The sequence below is a fragment of the Symphalangus syndactylus genome, chromosome 9, assembly GCF_028878055.3.
Source record: "Symphalangus syndactylus isolate Jambi chromosome 9, NHGRI_mSymSyn1-v2.1_pri, whole genome shotgun sequence".
Taxonomy (NCBI): domain Eukaryota; kingdom Metazoa; phylum Chordata; class Mammalia; order Primates; family Hylobatidae; genus Symphalangus; species Symphalangus syndactylus.
Genome location: NC_072431.2, coordinates 109475684 through 109496669, shown reverse-complemented (window position 1 = coordinate 109496669; position 20986 = coordinate 109475684). Strand labels below are relative to the sequence as shown.

Here is a 20986-nt window from a genome sequence, read left to right as displayed (position 1 = left end):
TCAGCCAAATTCCTATCACATATACATAGTATATTGTTATTTCTTATGGAAAGCAGACCCTGGAACAAGAATGTCTGTTAGGAATTTTGGCTTTGCCACTTGCTGGCATCGTTCTTAACCTCTCTGATCTTCAATTTAATTATCAAAGAAGTGGAGGTAATAATGATATTTACCCAGTGTGGAGTTGTGAGAAATAAATGAGCTTACCCAAATAAAATGCCAGATACAAAATAAGTGTTTGATTAGTATCATTATCTTCACCATTGTTTATTATCTGCTCCTCTTACTAAAATAAAAGCTTCTCAGGATCATGGAGTTTGGTTCATTCACTGCCACATCACCAGCACTGACTGAGAACAGTGCCTAGTGTGCACATTAGGTTCTTTTAAAATTTTTTTAGTTAGAAATTTTTTTTTAAAGACAGAGTCTCAGTCTGTCACCCAGGCTGGAGTGCACTGGAGTGATCAGAGCTCACTGCAGCCTTGATCTCCTGGGCTCAATGGATCCTCCCACCCCAGTCTCAAGTAGCTGCACTGCACATGCAGGCACATGCCACCACTATAGGCATGTGCCACCACACCCAGCTAATTTTTTCATGTTTTGTAGAGATGGGGTGTCACTTTGTTACCCAGGCTGGTCTTGAACTCCTGACCTCAAGCTATCCTTCCTCCTGCCTTAGTCTCCTAAAGTGTTGGGATTACAGGCATGAGCCACCATGACCAGCCCTTAGTATAACAGGTTCTTAAGAAATGAATCCTTGCAATAACCCTGGGAGGTAGTTGTTCTTATGCCTATCTTTTTATAGTTAAGGAAATGTAGGCTCAAATAAGTTGAGCATCTCAAGTCTTTTGACTCTCAATAATGGAGTTAAGATTGTATTATTGGGTATACTGAGGGGAGTGCTGATGAGGAGGTATGTCACTTCCTTATAAAATGGACTGTCTGGAAGAGTGAGAGAGATCATTCTTAGGGGGTCAGGGATTTTCCTGCAAAGCAGTTGTTTTGTAGACATTTATAACTTAACCCGCAAGCTAAACCTAAGTGGAAAAATCCTAAGGCATTTTAGGGAGTTAGGAAGCACAGAAAGTTTGATTCTTAAGAAAAAAAATTGTTTTTTAATGTTTGTCCAACGGGTGGGACAAACTGAATAGCCAGTATAGCAGTTCCTCAGGGTTTGGAAATGGTACAGGCTACTGGTTAAGAGACCTTCTCTGGTTGGGCAAGAGACACTTGTTAGAATAGCTGTTGTTTTCTAAGTCCTGAAAGTTATAGTTTTTTTTTTTACTACATAGAAATGATAGGTGATGTGCTAAGCCCTCAGGCTACAAAGGTGAAATAATATATAATCCTTTTTTTCTGAAGAAGTAGTATAAAGTGAGAAATAGTATAAAGGAAGATGTTTATACAGACAACTACAATATATGATACTACAAAGCAGTATTAACAACATACTGTCTTAGAAGTGTGGACATAGAATCGTGGAGACCGGGGCAGCTAGTGGAGAGGCACCTAATCCTACCTTGGGAAGGAAAGCAGACAAAGAAATTTCACAGAGTAATTAGTATTTGAACTAAGTCAGGGAATATGCCTGAGTCCACCCAGTAGGCTGGGTGTGGGAGGGAGGTGTGAAAAGTCTCAGATGTGATGGACAGTGTTCAGTAAGACTTGAATACAGGACACGTGAGGAGCAGAAGGAAAGTAAGCTAGAACGGTAGGGAAAGTACAAATCTTGAAGCACTTTATGTGCTACAGTAAGCAACAGGGAGAATTGATGCAACTAAGCAAAGAAAAAAATGCGATCAGAATTTCGAAATGGGAAATGTGGAGTATGGATTGGAGAGGAGCAAATCTAGTGGCAGAGAGGTCAGCTTGGAGTCTCCTGTTACAGTCCAGTTAAGAGAAGATGATAGTGGCAGTGTGAAATGGAAAGGCAGGAGTGGATGCCAGAGATATTTAGGAGGTAGAAGGTACAGGGCTGAGTGATTGGATAGGGACAGAGTGCAGAGAGGGAGAGATCCATTGTCTGGCTGGGGACAGGAGGAGACGTTTAGAGATGGAAGATACAAGTTTAGTGTTTGGATATGTTGAATTTGAACTAAGCATGCGATATCTAGGTGATACACACTAAGCAGTGATTAATGTGTTGTGATAAAGTAGGTATCTGAAGGTTAGTTATAACTCCTTTGAGAAGTGGAAGAGGGAGCTGACTAATGGAATGGAGAGACTTATCAAGTGACACAGAGGGCCCAGTTGAAGTTAAAAATCTGCATCTAGGGCCGGGAGTGGTGGCCCACGCCTGTAATCCCAGCACTTTGGGAGGCCGAGGCGGGCGGATCACGAGGTCAGGAGATCAAGACCATCCTGGCCAACACGGTGAAACCCTGTAAATACAAAAAATCAGTCGGGCATGGTGGTGGGCACCTGTAGTCCCAGCTACTCCGGAGGCTGAGGCAGGAGAATGGCGTGAACCCAGGAGGTGGAGCTTGCAGTGAGCCGAGATCGCACCACTGCACTCTAGCCTGGGCAACAGAGCGAGACTCTGTCTCAAAAAAAAAAAAAATCTGCATCTATTTGATCTGGTTCTCATCTGTACAATGGTGGGACTTGTCAAGGCATTATATGTTAAATACCAATGAGAAGAATGAATGTAACTTAGGTGCACTAGGATGGCCTTAACGCTTGCTTGGGTGGGCATCAGAGAAGACTTCCCAGAACTATGCTTTGGAGGAAGAGTTGGATTTTCCTCTATGGAAAGGAGGTGTGAGATGCTATTTCAGGCTAATGGAACAGAATGAGTAAATTAATATTTGGGGTTTTGAGTATGTGACGTCTTTGTGAAACAAGACAATTAGATTCTAGGAATGTATATGGGGTCAGGAAAGAGGGCAGAGGAGAGGAATTTGGGGATTTGGGCCAGATCATGGAGAGCCTTGATGGCTCTGTCAATGGATTGATTTGATTTTAGTCTTTAGGCATTATGGGGAAAATCTGTGGAGAACAGAAGGACACAATCAACTTTGACATGGTTGTAGAATATATTTAAGATAGTGGAGGGGGAGAGGTACATTTCCAGTTTGAGTCATGGGGTCAGTTAAAGGATTGTTTGCCTAATTTTCTTACTCAAAAGGAACACATTATCCTTGGGGGTGGGGGGTTGGGATGTAGATATGGAAGAGATATGTCCCCATTCCAGGAAGTGTCTTTCTCATCTTTCCCACCTTCCTGGAGCTGCACTGTGTTGGAGGATTCCTGGTCACCTAGTCCAGGACAGATGACCCATTAAGTAAGCAGAAATAGCTTGAAAAATTGGGAACCTGTGAATTCGATTCTTGAATTCTCCCCTCTACCTGTGATGTGATATCAATGGGCCTTTAAAAGAGAAAAGAAAATGGAGGGGCACTAATGGACCAAGGTGGGTGGACTTTCCTTACAGAAGGAAGACTGTGGGCCTATCCATGTATGGCCTAGAAGGCAATGTAGTCTCTGATGAATAGGAAAGGAGTAATCTCTGGGCTTTATTTTTATCCTGTTATGGCTTGATTGGACCCTTCTGGAAGTGTCAGTTTCCTTTAGAGTATTGTCCTGGGTTTGATAAATAATCAGATTTGGGATTGCAGTCATGGTTTTATCATCTAGATCACTGTGATTTCTATTAGGAAAGCAGCCAGTTGATGCTCCCAGGCCTGTAGCCATTCAGCATCCTGGTCCTGGACTTAACTCCAGGCCCTACCCTGGCCCAACTCAGTTTCAGTTCTGAGAAATGGGCCAGAGCTCATTGGGTGAATGCATGGCCAAGCCTGCATTGCAAAATGGAAAAGGCTCAGCCACCAGGGCCTTTGGAGTTTGAGGACTTATACCAGATCTAGAATAAGCTCATGTGGCTTCTGAGGAAGGAAATCACTCTGCGCTCAGCCAGCTTAGATAGCCTGTTGGAGTGGTCCTTGGTAACAAAGCTGGTCTTGCAACCTTGGCAGCCCTGACCCTTGATGCAGGCCACTTTGGAAAAGGGAAAAGGATGGCTGGAACCCCTGGGTAGATTTTGTCCCTTGATCTAAGTAGCTCCAGGGATGTTCCAAACTAAAAATCCTGGGCCAGCAAATACAGGTAGGAAGGATTCTGGAAGCCAGTAAGCTGGGCTTTATGAACTGCTTAGTTGTCCCGAGGACCTCTCCCTCTCTTCCATGTCCCTTGGAGTTTAGCTGGCATTTTCTGTGGGTTCCCTACTTATAGGACTGAATCTACTAACCTTTCTGCCCTTTTTTCTGCTCTTTCTCTCCTTGCAGAAGGAAAGCGAGGAGCCCTTCAGGTTGTGCCTATGACCCTTTGGGTCGTCCTTTTTTGTCTATTTCCCTCCCCTCCTTCCCGAGCACTGTATGTGTGTGTGTATGTGTGTGTGTGTGTACATGCACATGTGCGTGCATGATCTGTGCCTCTGAGCTTTGGCTCATGCAGTCTGTTTTTCTGAAAAGCAGTTTGTGTGCATGCTCCTTGCTTGTGTGTGCTCCTGCAGATATCCCTGGAGCACACTGCGAGAATGTGTGTGCACCAGCATGGGTGTGCATTCAATGTAGCATGTGTGTGCTTATACTTATACTCAGTTTGACTCCCCCAGACACTGATTACCCTCCTTTTCTCCTACTCTGCTCAGTGTGTGTCCATTTTCTACCTGTTGCTGCAAACTCTGGCGTATGCTGTAAAACCTTGGCTGAGCCCAGCACGCATGTGTACTTTATATTTGAGAGCAGGCTTTGCTGCAGGCATTTCGTGCCTCTTGCCTGAGGCCCTGTGAAGGTACTTGTGCTCTGAACAGGCTTCCTGACCTCTCTGTTGAGCACAAGCTTCTGTAGACCTGTTACGTGGTTTCCCCAAACCATGTGAATGCATAGTATACTAATGCCCTGTGCTTGCAAGCACTGGCTCTTGAAGACCATGAGGGTTTGCTTTGCCTGTGATTTGGGCCATAGTAAACACTGTGAATCCTCCTCAGATGAGTTTCTGCAGATCACTGAATACTCTGAAGCTTATGTTCTGAAACCATAAGCCTAGGATCCATGCTCACCATGTGTTTCCTTCAGACACAAGTTGTGTGTACTGTATGTGCAGGCTTTTGCAGACATATTGTTATCCCCTCTGAGCACAGGAAATGTGCATGATCTGAGCCAGGTTCTCAAAGACTTTTTGTGACTTTGTTTCCTTAAGCCCAGTGGTTTCTGGCAATATCTCACTCTGGGTAGGAAATAAGAACCTGCTGAGTAAGGTGGCTATTTCCAGAGGGAAAATAAGTTCTGGTTGGTAAGATCTGGGGATTTAGGGATTGGCTCCCCGACACTCAACCCTTACCCCTTCCATAAGCAACCTTAGAAGACTTGCAGTTTTTCTGTTACTTCCCACCTACTGTTGTTTCTTCCCACCTACTGTTGTTTCTTCTATACTATCCCCATTGTCTTTTGCTTCAGCCACTTCTGGCTGCCTTTTGGACCTGGCCCTCCCATTACTAATATCATCCTGCCTATAGAAAGGATAGGAGGCAGATGGGGTGGAATGGGGGCTCTGGTCAGTAGGGAGATAGGCTTGATTAAAACATAGACAACCTAAGAGGAGTCTTAAATCCAAAATTCATGCGAGCCTACTGCTGACCCAGGTAATTCTCCCTCACTTTTCCATCACCGTTAGCTCTGTCCTATCTGTCCCTATTCTCCTCTGTATTGCCTCATTGTATCCATAACTTCTCCCCGCTTTAGCTCTCCAAAACATCACTCACTGTTCAAAGCTAAGCACCTTAATTCTGCCTCCCTTCTGGAGCTCACTTGCTCCAAGATAGTTAGGAGGCAGGGAAGTTGCTCCAAGATAGTTAGGAGGCACGGGGTGGAAGAAAACAAGGAGGGGCAGGAAGCCCCAGACCTGTTAGCCTGAAAAAAGCATGTGCTGTTGGACCTCTGGAGCACTCTGGCAGCTTTGGACCTTTCTGCATGCTGCTTGAAGGATTTGCTTTTGTTTATTTTGTTTTCTTTTGGTTTTCTTTGGGTTCTCTTGTTATATAGAATTTATTAAATGGAGAGAATATACTCAGTGTCAGTGAGTCAGAGGTTCAAGGCACCCAAACTAAATCCAACCACAAAATGAGATAGGAATCCAGAGACCAGGTCTGACCCTGGTACATTAAGGGAGTTTAGGATTATAGCTGGAAGAAGACTGGACTCTATATGAAGGTGTCCTTTTGCTTTAGCAAGGCCTGGAAGCCTAAGTAGGCCCTTCTCCTGTGCTTGTTTACTGCTGTCTATACCAATGGCTCATATAAGAGTGATATGAGTTCTGCCATTCCAGTAGACTTTAGCCCTGGGACCTGAGTGAGCTTTGCCTTATGTCCTATTCACCAAGGAGACAGGTACTACTCATTTCGGCAGCCTGCTTGTTGCCCTGGCTGATCAGGACATTGGTTTAGATGTCAGACAGGCTGTCACCACATGGTGAATGTGACTTACACTGCTCTGGGCTTGTACTCTACTGCTCGCTGCTCAGATTACAGGCAATCTCCCATCTTTCCCAGGATCTAAATTGTTTCCTATCTCTTTTTAAAGATTCCAGATGATGGTGACCCCTCTCTGCCTCAGTGGCTCCCGGAAGGGTAAGTAATTCACTGCAAGGTTTCCGTGGATTTTATTCAGTATCTCTTGACACTTTTAGCTTTTCCCCTGGGAAGCAGGGGAAACAGCTTCATAAGCTGCATCCTGGGGAAGGAAAAGGTTCCACTATAGGTTGGTTGGTTCTCTGAGGCACAGGAGAGAACTCTGCTGATGGATTCCTCGGAGGCAGAAGAGGGAACTTTGCCGAATGGTTACCCTGGGGCAGGGGAGGGAGCTTTGGGGCCTTCTCATCCTTGCCTCTATAATTTCTGGTCCATCTTTTCATAGTGGTGATATACTCTTTAAGTAGAACAAAGAGGAAATTAGAAAAATATCTGCATTTGGAAACATTTTCTTTCCATTTCATTTGCTTTTGAATTTTTGTAGGTACATACTAGGTGTGTCTATTTATGAGTTACATTATATATTTTGATACAGGCATGCAGTGTGTAATACTCACATCAGGGTAAATGGGGTATCCATCACTTCAAGCAGTTATCCTTTCTTTGTGTTACAATCCACTTACACTTTTTGTTATTTTAAAATGTGCAATAGGCCGGGCGCGGTGGCTCACGCTTGTAATCCCAGCACTTTGGGAGGCCGAGGCGGGTGGATCACGAGGTCAGGAGATCGAGACCAAGGTGAAACCCCGTCTCTACTAAAAATACAAAAAATTAGCCGGGCGTGGTGGCGGACGCCTGTAGTCCCAGCTACTCGGAGAGGCTGAGGCAGGAGAATGGCGTGAACCCGGGAGGCGGAGCTTGCAGTGAGCGGAGATCGCGCCACTGCACTCCAGCCTGGGTGAAAGAGCGAGACTTCGTCTCAAAAAAAAAAAAAATAATAAATAAATAAATAAAGTAAAATGGGCAATAAATTGTTGTTGACTGTAGTCACCCTGCTGTGCTATCAATACTAGATCTTATTCATTCTATCCATTCCATTGTTGATGGTGTGGCTGATTAAGTTACTTGGTCCTGCTTGGTCCTGCTCCAGCTGTTGTGAGTCGTCTACTTATTCCATTCCACTGTAGTCAGGACATAAGTAACATCCCTTTCTGAGCTCTGTATGTTCTGTCTGTGCTTCTTGTTTGGGAGTTTCAGACCCATGTGATTGTACCAGAGTCATTTTAAGCTGCTCAATGTAACCTGTAACTGACTGTTCTTAAAGAGAGAAGAGAGTTCAAGTACCTTCCCGTTCCCCACTCCTTCCCACAAATACCATCAATTAGTTATCTGGACCTTCCTTTTCCCTTTTTCCTACAAAGGCTTCTGACATCAGAATTCTCAGTAGTTGCTTCCTCTTGTGGCCAGGGAAGAAGAAAGATCAGGTAGATGATCTGCTACATTTTTACATGCTCCTTTCCCTTGCAATTTGTCATCTTTAAAAAACAATTTTTTTTAACTTTTGTTTTAGGTTCAGAGGTACATGTGCAGGTTTGTTATATAGTTAAACTCGTGTCACAGGGATTTGTTGTACAGATTATTTCATCACTCAAGTACTATAACAATAGTTATTTTTTCTGCCCCTCTCCCTCCTCCTACCCTTCACCCTCAAGTAGGCCCATGTCTGTTGTTACCCTCTTTGTGTCCATGTGTTCTCATCATTTAGTTCCCACTTAGAGAACATGCAGTGTTTGGTTTTCTGTTCCTGCATTGGTTTGCTAAGAATAGTGGCCTCCAGCTCCAGCCATGTTCCTGCAAAGGACATGGTCTCGTTCTTTTTTATGGCCACATAGTATTCTGCAGTGTATATGTATCACATTTTCTTTATCCAGTCTGCCACTGATGGGCATTTAGCTTGAGTCCATGTCTTTGCTATTGTGAATAATGCTGCAGTGAACATACTCATCCATCTGTCTTTATGGTAGAACACTTTATATTCCTTTGGGTATATACCCAATAATGGGATTGCTGAGTTGAATGGTGGTTCTGTTTTTAGTTCTCTGAGGAATCGCCACACTGCTTTCCACAATGGTTGAACTAATTTACACTCCTGCCAACAGTGTATAAGTGTTCTCTTTTCTCTGCAGCTTTGTCAGTATCTTTTTTTTTTTAGTTTGTCTTAATCAAGGGTGAATCATTGAATGAGCTACACCCTTCTTCTTTTATTGAAAGATCATTTATGTTTAAAAAAAAAACTTCTTGGCTTAAGAGATACGTATTGTAGTTTCTAGAATTAGCTCCAAAGTTGTGGCATCAGTTGCTTCTTCAGTGATCTTTAGTTTTTTTCCTTCTAATAATTGTAAAATACATACATGTCAATGGGACATATCCAGACTATTTTTAAATATAGCCATGTAGTAGTTTTCTAAATAATTCCCTATTGTCTTTCTTCCTTTTCTTTCACCTTAGTCCTTAGAAGCTGTCCTAAGTATAGAACTTCCCTCGGTCTGGTAATCTCATTAAAAATAAAGCCCACTGCCTATGTTCAGGGAGCTGTTTATTAGAAATCAGCATATTGAGTGGCCTGTTTCAACTCCTGGACTTGACCCAATTTGTGGTTCCATTCTTTGCCTAGATAGCTACAAGTACCTACTTTTTCTGTTGGGATATTTCTGTCTTTAGACCAGCCGTAGTATACAGCCCAGCTACCCAACTTTCCCAACCTCTTTGCTCTCATTAAAACCAAGTACATGAGTTCTTCTCATTAAGGCCAGAGAGTTTTTTGTTGCTCATCCATCTCATTTTATAGAAGTGTCACCAAGGCCCAAAGTGAAGAAGGAATTTTGGGAGAAGACATAGTACATTAATAGAAGAACTGGAGTTAAAATCCAGGTTATCTCAGTGTAGTTTCTTTTGGGTACATTTTCTGTTTTTATTGCATATTGTTATAAAAGAACAATAAAATTAATCAGTATAGAAAAGGTATAAAAGTTTTAGAAATGTCCAGCTGCTGTAGCTGTAATTTTCCCCCAGGCTCTGTTGATGTGTCCATAGGGCTAGGCCACACTCACACAGTCCCTTTGCTGTTTCCTTCCTAAATGGTGTTTTGTTTTGTTTTTTCTTCCCTTAAGTGGTCTTTTGGAAGTCTCTCATACCACCTCCCCTACTTAACACTTGATTATGAGGGCTCCTTTCTCCATGGAGAAGGCTTTTCTTCAGGAGGCCTAGGTAGACATAACTGCTGACTCTTTTACTCTTGGATGGAGACGGTCTCCTTCTATGTGCCGTTGTCTGGTATAGTCTTACTCACCTAGACTCTTGCCGTAGAGCCACCCTGTGGGTTCTGTTCTAGCACAGGCTTGGCAAGACTTATCTTTGGGGAGCAGTGTCTTTGCCCTGAATGTGGGGAGAAGCCCTTTTGAGTGCCAATTGCTACCTTGCCTTATGGAGCACAAAAGTGCCTTCAAATAAATCGAAATGCCATGAACTATCACTGTGGGATAAAAGAGCCTCAGTCCTCAGCTGAAACTGTAAGAGATACTGAGGGGTACTGTGAGAACAGATTCTATTGCTCACTCTTCCATGGCTTTATTTCCCTGACTTTCTGTCTTCCCTTCCTGTCTCAAAGGCACATGGTAGAGGTCAGTTCATCTTCCTCTGGGGAGAAGGAGAGCAAGGTGAATGGAACACTGAACCCACCAGTTAAAGCAAGACTGAAGGTCCTGACATATTTTCTTCTCTCCTCAGGCCAGCCGGAGGGCTCTATGGCATTGACAGCATGCCAGATTTACGCAGAAAGAAGCCACTGCCACTTGTCAGTGATCTGGTGAGTGAAGACTCTTGTGCAGGCGTAGGCAGTAGCCTTGGGGTATCTCCCATTGGGCCTTGGCAAGCTGTCAGGATTGGAAGTCGTCCATTTAATGACTCAAATTGATCTGATGATCAATCATTTAAAGCCTTCGGAGACTTAGTAATGGCTTCACAGGGACTGTGTTCTACCTCACTCCCTAGTCAGAGTCCTGAATTTATTAGCTTAAGCTCCTACCTGGAATATTTGTGGCTTGTGCTCTCAAAGTTAGGATTTTGTGTCTTTCTATAGGCATCTAGCTCTTATAGATATCTCTACAGCCTTCTTTGATGACCTGTAAATGAAACTGCCTCCAGCCCTTGACCTCTTGATCATTGAGCTTGGTATGGGGTAAGCATGACTGGAGCTTGATGGCTTCTTGGAAGTCAAGCAAAAGTCTCTTCTCAAGACATAGGCTTTTGAGACTATCTCTGTAACCTAGTGTTAGGCACTGAGAGGCAATGATAAAAATTTGTGGAATTGAATTGAAACAGACTTAAGAGTTAAAAGCTGATCCCAGGGCCTCCATCCCATCCTCCCAGGATGACCAGAAGCCCCATTCTGGGTCATATCTTCTGAGGCACAAACAACCCAAGGAATTTTCTGTAGCCTTGTGGGTAGTTGGGGGTGAAGTGAGGTCCAGGCTCTCTCAGAGCTCTAAAGCCAGAAATAGGGTGTAAGGGTTCAGTTAAATGTGAACCCTTTTCCCTTATTACCATTTTCTGTTTCTGTTTTCTTTTTTTCTCTCTATTCTATCTATTGTTTTTCCTAACCACTCCTCTTCCCTCTTCCCCATTTCCCGCTCCAGTAGTTTCTCCCTCCTTAGTTGGCTGAATGAAAGTTTCATCTGCCATTTTCTCTTCATCATTTTTCTTCCCTTCCATTATTTCTTACCATTTGTTCATCTTCTTCTTTCTCTGTCTTTCTTGCTTTTTTTTTTTTTTTTTTTTTTTTTTAAATAGAGACAGAGGCCCTGTTACCCAGGCTGGTCTCAAACTCCCGGGCTCAAGTGATCCTCCCGCCTCAGCTTGCCAAAGTGCTGGGATTACAGGCGTGAGCTACCATGCCCGACTCCTCCTTTCTAATGTACCTCTTCTTCCACCAGCTCTTCATCTAGCTGGTTGAAGATAAATTCTGATGCCATCTCTTCTTCAATACCATTTTCCTTTCCTTAATGTCTCATCTCCTCTTTTTTCTCTTCCTCTTCCTGCTTTTTTTCTTCATCCTTTCTCACTGTTTGCCCACAAGCAAGTATCTAGTTTATTTCTTGCTCTCCCTCTCTGTCTTTTGCCCTATCTTTGGCTTTATGGCATAATACTCCTCAGAGTAGGTACCCTAGGCTTTGGGTCCTGGCCAGTGGTCTGGGTTGAAGATAGTTTTTAGTGGACAGAAGCAGAGTGGATTGGGAAATGCTCCCTGCTTTGGACTATAGGGAAGAACCTCTCAGTTGCCTCTGAAAGTTTTCATGCCCTTTCGGTTCTTTAACATCATGTTGTTCCTTTCTCTGCTGTCCTCTACACAGGCTATGGTGAGTGTCTCCAGAGCCCTTTCCCATCCTCTTTAAAAGTCTGCATCCCTGGGTGGTTGTGGTGGCTCATGCCTGTAATCCCAGCACTTTGGGAGGCTGAGGCGGGCGGATCACGAGGTCAGGAGTTCGAGACCAGCCTGACCAACATAGTGAAACCCTGTTTCTACTAAAAATACAAAAAAATTAGCTGGCCATGGTGGCGGGTACCTGTAATCTCAGCTACTCGGGAGGCTGAGGCAGGAGAATCGCTTGAACCCGGGAGACGGAGGTTGCAATGAGCCGAGACCGCACCACTGCACTCCTGCCTGGGCGACAGTGCAAGACTCTGTCTCAAAACAAACAAACAAAAAAAATCCGCATCCCAAATCACTTGGGCCCTTCCCAGCTGTTCCTCCTGCTTAGGCTGGTATTATGACTTCTGCCTTCTCAGTGTCCTCTGCCTTTAGGAAACCACGTGCCTCTCCAGGGGCTACCCCTTAAGCTTGGGCTTGGCAGATACATGGGGCCCCCTATGCAAGAGTGTGGCTAGCAAGGCAGCCCCAGTTCTCAGACTTAACTCTCTGTCCTGCTTGATTTGACTGAGGTTTCAATGCCCCTTTCACTTGCCAAGTACCCTACTTGTAGGCCTGCTGGCCTCTGCAGCCACCCAGGGATTATCTGGGCTTGGGGAGGTGGCAAGGTATAGAGGTTAGCATGGAGTCATTTTTCTCCATAATGGCTCTTGAATGTGACTCTGACAGAGTTGTGTGTCTCTGTTATTCTTAATTACCTGTTTCCTACTATAGTTCTGAGCTTTTCATTTTCCTTTGCCTTCTCATAAACAAGGAGTTTCTGTAGGGTAGGATACTAAGAAGAGTGAGAGAAAAAGAAACTCTTTGGATGATAGACACCCTGAAGAAAGTGCTGTTCTAACATAGTTAGAGCAGCCCCCTGAGGGCCTTGGGTTTTGCATCTTAACCTGGGACACTTGTCACCTGTTAGGGCAGTTGCTGTGAGTGACAATAAAAATAGTACTGTAGTAAGCTATAGTCAAGTGGCTTCGGTAACTGAAGCTCCCTCCCCCGGACTTTGCTAGCCCTTGGCAGTGGTCAGGGCTAACAACAGATCTTCCCTGACAGTCACTGGTCCAGTCTCGGAAGGCAGGAATCACTTCTGCAATGGCTACACGCACTTCTCTTAAGGACGAAGAGCTGGTAAGTGTCCCAAGTGCTTTTGTAAGCCCACTGGCCTCAGGACTGGTGATCATCTCTGTAGCCATGCTATTAAAAATTGGGAATTCTGGGAATTCAAGAGTGCTGGACACACATTGCTGATCAAAAAGATAGATAGCATCAGGTGTTAGTTTTCCACACTGGGAAAGGCTCTAAGCAAGTCTAGGTCAGAGGGTAAGCCCAAGTCTCATGTTGAAGGGTGTGACCACTGAACTCAGGGTTTTATGATGGACCTAGTACCTTCTGTTTTCTTAGAAAGTGTGAATGCTGTAACAAAGCTCGGATCCAGCATCAGGTCCAACCTGTGTTGGACAACCAAGAGCACACTATATTGTGGGCCTCATTCTGCTAGGCTGGGCTATGGGCTGGGCCAGGATAGAGCATCTTCTCCATTGCCAGAGGAGGCATGAAATCAAGGTCTTGATTGTCCCACAGGGTCTCAGTTCTGGTATCTCCTTGCAGAATCCAAAAGTCATGGGGACCAGGCATGGTGGCTCATGCCTGTAATCCCAGCACTTTGGGAGGCCAAGGCAGGTGGATCACTTGAGGTCAGGAGTTCGAGACAAGCCTGACCAACATGGTGAAACCCTGTCTCTACTAAAAATACAAAAATTAGCTGGGCATGGTAGCATGTGCATGTAATCCCAGCTACTTGGGGGCTGAGGCAGGAGAATTGCTTGAACCTGGGAGGTGGAGGTTGCAATGAGCCGAGATCATACCACTGCACTCCAGCCTGGGCAACAGAGCAAGACTCTGTCTCAAAACAAACAAAAAACAAAAATCATGGGATGGGGTATGTGTCTTTCAGAAATCCCATGTGTATAAGAAAACCCTGCAGGCCTTAATCTACCCCATTTCGTGCACCACTCCTCATAACTTTGAGGTCTGGACGGCCACTACCCCAACCTACTGCTATGAGTGTGAAGGCCTGCTCTGGGGCATTGCCCGGCAGGGCATGCGCTGCAGCGAATGTGGAGTCAAGTGCCATGAGAAGTGCCAGGATCTGCTCAATGCTGACTGCCTGCAGCGTGAGTGCCCTGCGGGGTGAGGGGCGGGGAGTGGGGCAGCAGGGGCTTTCCAAAATAGTCTGCAGCAAAGAGCTGGGATGGCTGAACCAAACATTCCCCCAGTCCACCTGATTCTGAAACCCTATCCATTTCAGAGAAGGTAGGATTCTGAATCAAGGGGCATTGCCTTTCCAAATAACAGGTCTTACACTACCTTCTTAAGCACCTTTAGGAAAAATTCTTTGAGCTTTCTGTGGCCTTCTAGTGTAGCTAGAATCTTATAGGATTCAGTTGATCCCAGAGACTGAGCTTTGTAGTGTATACAGCACAGCGGCCTTATTGTCCAAATGACAAAAGCATCAGGATCTGAGACTAATGAGAGGAAAGAAAGAAGAACTTTATGGGGTTCCAGGCCCCACAGAAGAACCTCCTGAAGCCTAGAATCTAGGACTCAGGGAAGGCAGCATTCATTACTTGTTTTTAGACAATAGTGCCAGAAATGGAAATGTCAAATGAATCTGGTAGAGGTCCAAGAGGAGAGTATACCAGACCCCCACGGCCTTGGCTAAATATATGACTTGTCCTGCCATGATGGAGTGGGGAGAATAGGAGCAAGAAAAGCAACAAGTTCTTGTCAGAGAAAATGGTAGTGCTCAAAGTTCATATCTCCTTGCTCCCCTCCTGCTGGGCTTGCACTCACTGTGGCTGGACCCCAGGAAAAGCAGGGGTGAAGGAAGTGGGAAACTATTTTCCTGCCCTCCAGACCTCCCAGGTATTACCCACAAGCCAAGCTGTAGCACTGAAAGCTTTAAGGATTGTGCTAGGAGAAGGGAAGGTCACCTCTAGACCCACAAGTACTTCATTATCCCAAGGACAGCTATGACATATAAAAGGGGACCAGGGAGAGGCCTTGAGCAATTATTCATGGAAAATGTCCTTTGAAGAGCCTCAAATTGGTGCCAATGGCATGGCTAAGTTAGACATGAAGAGACAGGTAGGACAGAGTCAGCAGTAGAGATGGGCTCTGAAAAGACTGCCTGAAGACAAATGCTAGTAATGACTTGGCCAAAACCCATCATGAAGGGGTGGCAAGTGCAGTTGCCAGAGGGCCCTTGCTTAATTGCTGAGAACTAGCAATCAGGCTGGCTGCATAGTTTCTCCACTGCTCTGCAGCATCTCCTGGGCCCCATTCCTCAGCTCAACCCTTGGTCTGGTAGGTGACCTGTTGTGTTCCTGGCCACCTTCAGGGGCTGCAGAAAAGAGCTGTAAACATGGAGCTGAGGACCGGACCCAGAACATTATCATGGCCATGAAGGACCGCATGAAGATCCGAGAGCGAAATAAGCCAGAGATCTTTGAAGTTATCCGGGACGTCTTCACAGTGAACAAAGCTGCCCATGTGCAGCAGATGAAAACAGTGAAGCAGAGTGTACTGGATGGCACCTCCAAATGGTCGGCCAAGATCACCATTACTGGTGAGCAGGCCACAGTTTGAGGGGACAGGAAGGCCTGGGCTATGGGGAGGAGACTGGGGAAGAAACATCCTGAGCATGAGGGAGCAAGGGATTGGGGAGAAAGAAAAAGGAAATCACTGGGACGGAAAGCCCTCATTATTCATCACTTCTCCTTACCTAGACCCTGGTGCCGGAAAGGCAAGATTGCTATCTGCAAACAACATGAACCATAATACAAGGATTTGCTAACAACCTAACACTGTAGACTTGGCTAATAGTTTGATATTATAAGAGGTGGGGGGAGGAGGGAGGGGAAGGGCAGGGGACCAGGGAGTAGTTAACCAGTGGTTTGCTAACTGGGTGGGGCTGAAGCGTGTATATATAAGAGGGTATAAGGACCAATGTAGAGATAAGTGGTCAGTTAGGGCTTGGGTAGGGAGATGGGATGCTTGGGCTTTAAGGGAAAGGCTGGTGGCCCAGGACAAAGAATAAATATGGAGGAATGGGATTACGGTATCTGTGTAAGGAGCATAGACTGCTCTAAGATGGAGAGCATATGAGTAGTGCTGTGGGGGGCTTCTGAACGACTCTGAAGCCTCCTATACATACTTGGGTTGCAGTGGTGTGTGCCCAGGGCCTACAAGCCAAGGACAAAACAGGATCCAGTGACCCTTACGTGACTGTGCAAGTCGGCAAAACTAAGAAGCGTACCAAGACCATTTTTGGAAACTTGAATCCTGTTTGGGAGGAAAAGTTCCATTTGTAAGTCACAGAGAGGTTTGTCTTACCTGGGACTGTGTGTATTGGGGGAGCAGGATCACATCCTGCCATTCTGGGCTTGAGCTTGAAGATTGGGCAAAGGCAGGGGAGAAAACTCATTTCTCGCATGCTTCGCTCAGGTATCAGCTATTCTTTCTCTGGTTTTCCTCTCATGACCTGTTGTGTCAGGATTACTGTGCCCATGCCCTGTCTTCACCAGGGCTATTAAGGGGGCCCTAGGGCACCCCATCCTGCTTTTTCTAGCAGTAGAAAGATTTTACTACTTTACTGCTCAGTGACAGAACCAGGGACTGACTGCCTTATTGTTCCTACTATCCTTGCCTAGGAAGGTACAGTAGGGTTAAGCTCTCATAAGGAAGGCTCTTACAAGGAATGGGGAGGGAGTGTCCTTGTCCTAAAACTGGGTAATTCTGACTTGAAAGTGGAAATATGGGTTCTGAAGAAGTTGCTGTTCCCCATAAAGGTAGTGTTTCTTCCTGCCTCAGCTTCTACCCTCACTCATTTTTTTATTATCTCACTTTCTTTCTTTCTTTTTTTTTTTTTTTTTTTTTGAGACAGAGTCTCGCTCTGTGGCCCAGGCTGGAGTGCAGTGGCGTGATCTCGGCTCACTGCAAGCTCCGCCTCCCGGGTTCAAGCAATTCTCCTGCCTCAGCCTCTCTGAGTAGCTGGGACTACAGGCGCCCGCCACCACGCCCGGCTAATTTTTTTGTATTTTTAGTAGAGACGGGGTTTCACCGTGGTCTCGATCTCCTGACCTCGTGATCCGCCCGCCTCGGCCTCCCAAAGTGCTGGGATTACAAGCGTGAGCCACCGCGCCCGGCCTATTATCTCACTTTCTTACAAACTATTTCTTATGACAGTAAAGGATGGTTATTGAAAAATGGCAAACTAATGTCTGAGAATCCACATGCTTTGTCGCTCCCTAATAAGGGCTAGGGTCAGGATGTTGGATTTGAATCAGCCAAGCAGGCTGGCTATGTAGAGGCCTCCTTCTGTTGGCTCCTCAGAAGATTCATGTAGAAAGGGATTAGGACCAGCGTGGTGGCTCACACCTGTAATCCCAGCACTTTGGGAGGCTGAGGCAGGCAGATCACCTGAGGTCAGGAGTTCCAGACCAGACTGGCCAACATGGCAAAACCCCATCTCTACTAAGAATACAAAAATGAGCCAGGCATGGTGGCAGGTGCCTGTAGTCCCAGCTTACTCGGGAGGCTGAGGGAAGAGAATTCCCTGAACCTGGGAGGCGGATGTTGCAGTGCACCAAGATCATGCCACTGCACTCCAGCCTGGTGACAGAGTGAGACTCCATCTAAAAAAAGAAAAGAAAAAGGGATTAGGATATAGTAAAATTAATCTCTGATCCAGAGATAATATTAATAGCTACTAGGAGAAACACCTGTTTGAGAATCTGAATAGTTCATGCTTGAATTCTTCTTATGACTAATCTAAAATGAACTAGCTCTTGGTCGTTTTTGCCCACTTTTAGTAAACAGTTTATTAAGCTCATATTCTGTACAAGACACTATACATAATATAGTGTATCCAAAAATGAATAGAACAATCCCTGGCTTCAAGAAGCTACTTGTTGATTTGTCTATTATCTTCCCACAGAGCGGTGGTTATACTGTAATATTTTAATGGAATGTGGAAAGATATCATAAGAACATAGGGAAAGGAAGAGCAAATTTTGCCAGTTACAACTTTTGGGTGAAACAACAGATCCCAGAAAGCAGCTGTTGGAGAGGAGAGCTTGAGAGAAGACCTGGGAAAACTTTCTCCAAAGCAAACCCGATAGAGGAGATGACAATTCAATGGGATATGATAGGCTAATATAGAAGCTCACCAAGCACATAGTTAGGCAGATGAGAGAGTTAGATAGAAAGCCAAACAGTTACAGCTGTATGGGCCTACCATGGACATGTCTAGCACCTTTATTGACTTCATGTCTTGGGCTCTGAGGATGGAGCTAGCAGTTGCTTCCTGGAGCTCCATGGCATGTCTAGCTATTTTCCTCTTGGTGTTGCTGATACAGCTAGCTGTATAGGAAGTCAGAATTGACCTGAATTACTCTTCCCTCCACCGCTTGCCATTTGTTCTAGGACAATAAGAACTGTACAGTGGTAGATAGAGCCACCCAGGCCGAGGAATGAAGAGTCATTTGCTAGGATAGCCCAACTTTCTTGGAACTTTAGTACTGCTGTCTCTGACTTCTCCTCTTCCAGGGCCTCAAGTGCAGCTGTCGGAGATTTTGGGAGGGAATAGGAAGTAACAGGATTTGGCGCTACTGGGTCTGCCCCTAACAGAGCCTGCCTAATTCTCTCACAGTGAGTGCCACAACTCCTCTGACCGCATTAAGGTGCGTGTGTGGGATGAGGATGATGACATCAAGTCAAGAGTAAAGCAACGCCTAAAGCGAGAGTCCGATGATTTCCTTGGCCAAACCATCATTGAGGTTCGGACCCTAAGTGGCGAGATGGACGTCTGGTACAACTTGGGTGAGGAAACTGGACCCAAGAAAGTTGCTTGGAAGGGAGAGCATGAAGAGGACCTGGGAATAGTCCTTCTACCAAAACCACCACCTGTCCCCAAAGCATACCTCTATACAGAGCCTGTCTCACCTGCAAAGAACTGACTGTGGGGAGGGATGGGGGACAGAGGAGTGGCAGTGGCTGCGACTCACTCTGGCTGAACGTTCTCTAGGTTTCAGAAGGCCCTTTAATCTTCATACTAGTGCTTTTGTCCCCCCTCCACACTCCTGTTCTCCTACCCAGCTAGTTCAAGGGTACTTGTGGAATATGTGGTCACTGGAGTGATTCACCCTATTTGGTGAATCCTTGGGTTGGCCCCTTCTTTTCCTTGGGTTAAGCCAGAATGGAACTCTCTATGCCGTCTAGTTGCATTGGTGTCAATCTCCAGTCTTCTTTCCTTCCTAGAGAAGAGGACAGACAAATCAGCCGTCTCAGGGGCTATCCGACTACAAATCAGTGTGGAGATCAAGGGGGAGGAGAAAGTAGCCCCATACCACGTGCAGTATACGTGTCTCCATGAGGTGAGCCAGCCCTTGGTAGGTGGGGGATCAGAAAGCAGCGCTGGGAGAGGCCTTTGGCCATAAGTAGGATTGCTAGGTGGTTGGAATCCGAGGCCCATTTTAAATTTTATCCTTGATTCACTCTGCTACCCTGGAGAGTCTGAGTGACTGAACTCAGACTACATTCTCTTCCACTAATGTGAGAACAGCCTACTGGGGCCACAGGAGGAACTGAGCAATGACTGGAAGGACAGAATTTCTGTGGAACCTTATGCACATTCTTCTGGGCTTTGCCACCAAGTTTGTTTTTGTTTTTCATATGTATTTAACCCACTCCCTTTCTCTGCTCTGTCTCCTGCAGAATCTTTTCCATTACCTCACAGACATTCAGGGCAGTGGAGGAGTCCGCATCCCTGAAGCTCGAGGAGATGATGCCTGGAAGGTGTACTTTGATGAGACAGCCCAAGAAATTGTGGATGAATTTGCCATGCGTTATGGCATTGAGTCCATATATCAGGCCATGACGTGAGTCTCTGCTGGGGCACCGGGAAGTGGCTACTAATCGCTGGGGTGGCTAATTAAGGCACACTGACATGGTGGGCAGGTCCTTAGTGGGGCAGCATGCAGTGATTCCTTTACTTTCCTCTTTGAGCTGAGTGGGATGGATCTATACCCCAAGACAAGAAGGGTATATGTAGAAAGGGAATGTTGTAACTCACAGAAAAGGTATTTCTGTCTGCCTCAGAGTTGAGGGAACTCTGCAGGGAAAAAGGCATGTGAGAGTATGCAAGGACAAGCCTGCCTAGACATCACAGGCCTGAGCAGACAGGGTATGTGTGCTCATGTACATGTGTTTGTGACAACTGGTCTGGCCTAGACTGGCCTGGGAGGTCAAAGAGGACACTAAACTGCAGGGAAAGCAGCTGTGTATGGAGTTGACCAGGACTCCTTGAATGGGAATTCCAGATTGCTATGAGAAGCAGGGTAGCCTTTCTGTCAGTGAGGCTGCCCCTAGAGCTGTGCACAGAAAGCAGCCCTCAGCAAGCAGAGGGCAGCAATTGCCCTGGCTGTGCTTCATTTATCCAATAAACTTTTATTGAGTTCCTGCTTGGCTTTTGCTGCAAGCCCTGAAGAGTCTTTGAGGCTGAGGGTGCTGTGTTTTTCAGGCACTTTGCATGTTTATCATCCAAGTACATGTGTCCTGGTGTGCCAGCAGTGATGAGCACCTTACTGGCCAACATCAATGCCTACTATGCCCACACAACTGCCTCTACCAATGTCTCTGCATCTGATCGCTTTGCAGCCTCCAACTTTGGGGTAAGTATCATGTAAACACATATGTCTGCATTTGTTAGCAATTAATAAAGTTTGATTTTTTTTTTTCTTTGAGACAGTGTCTCGCTCTGTTGCCCAGGCTGGAGTGCAGTGGCACGATCTCAGCTCACTGCAACTTCCACCTCCTGGGTTCAAGCGATTCTCCTCTCTCAGCCTCCTGAGTAGCTGGGATTACAGGCACCCGCCACCATGCTCAGATAATTTTTGTGCTTTTAGTAGAGATGGGGGTTTTGCCATGTTGGCCAGGCTGGTCTGGAACTCCTGACCTCAGGTGATCCACTCGCCTCGGCC

At 45.7% G+C, this 20986-nt stretch overlaps 1 protein-coding gene across 7 annotated transcripts in view; it reads left to right on the top strand.

The window, feature by feature from the left end:
* The window catches only part of UNC13B (unc-13 homolog B), a 247584-nt gene that overhangs the window by 204048 nt on the left and 22550 nt on the right, over window positions 1-20986 (top strand). For 5 of the 7 annotated variants that reach the window (XM_055293824.2, XM_055293823.2, XM_055293821.2 and 2 more), the window contains 10 exons: window positions 6579-6625; window positions 10253-10331; window positions 12999-13073; window positions 13900-14119; window positions 15346-15573; window positions 16173-16314; window positions 18658-18827; window positions 19266-19381; window positions 19722-19885; window positions 20527-20677. In XM_055293824.2, the coding sequence (XP_055149799.1) occupies window positions 6579-6625; window positions 10253-10331; window positions 12999-13073; window positions 13900-14119; window positions 15346-15573; window positions 16173-16314; window positions 18658-18827; window positions 19266-19381; window positions 19722-19885; window positions 20527-20677 (1392 nt within the window). Of the gene's footprint in view, window positions 1-4283; window positions 4307-6578; window positions 6626-10252; window positions 10332-12998; window positions 13074-13899; window positions 14120-15345; window positions 15574-16172; window positions 16315-18657; window positions 18828-19265; window positions 19382-19721; window positions 19886-20526; window positions 20678-20986 lie in introns of all 7 variants that reach the window. The other 2 variants (XM_055293820.2, XM_055293819.2) reach the window with 1 other exon arrangement.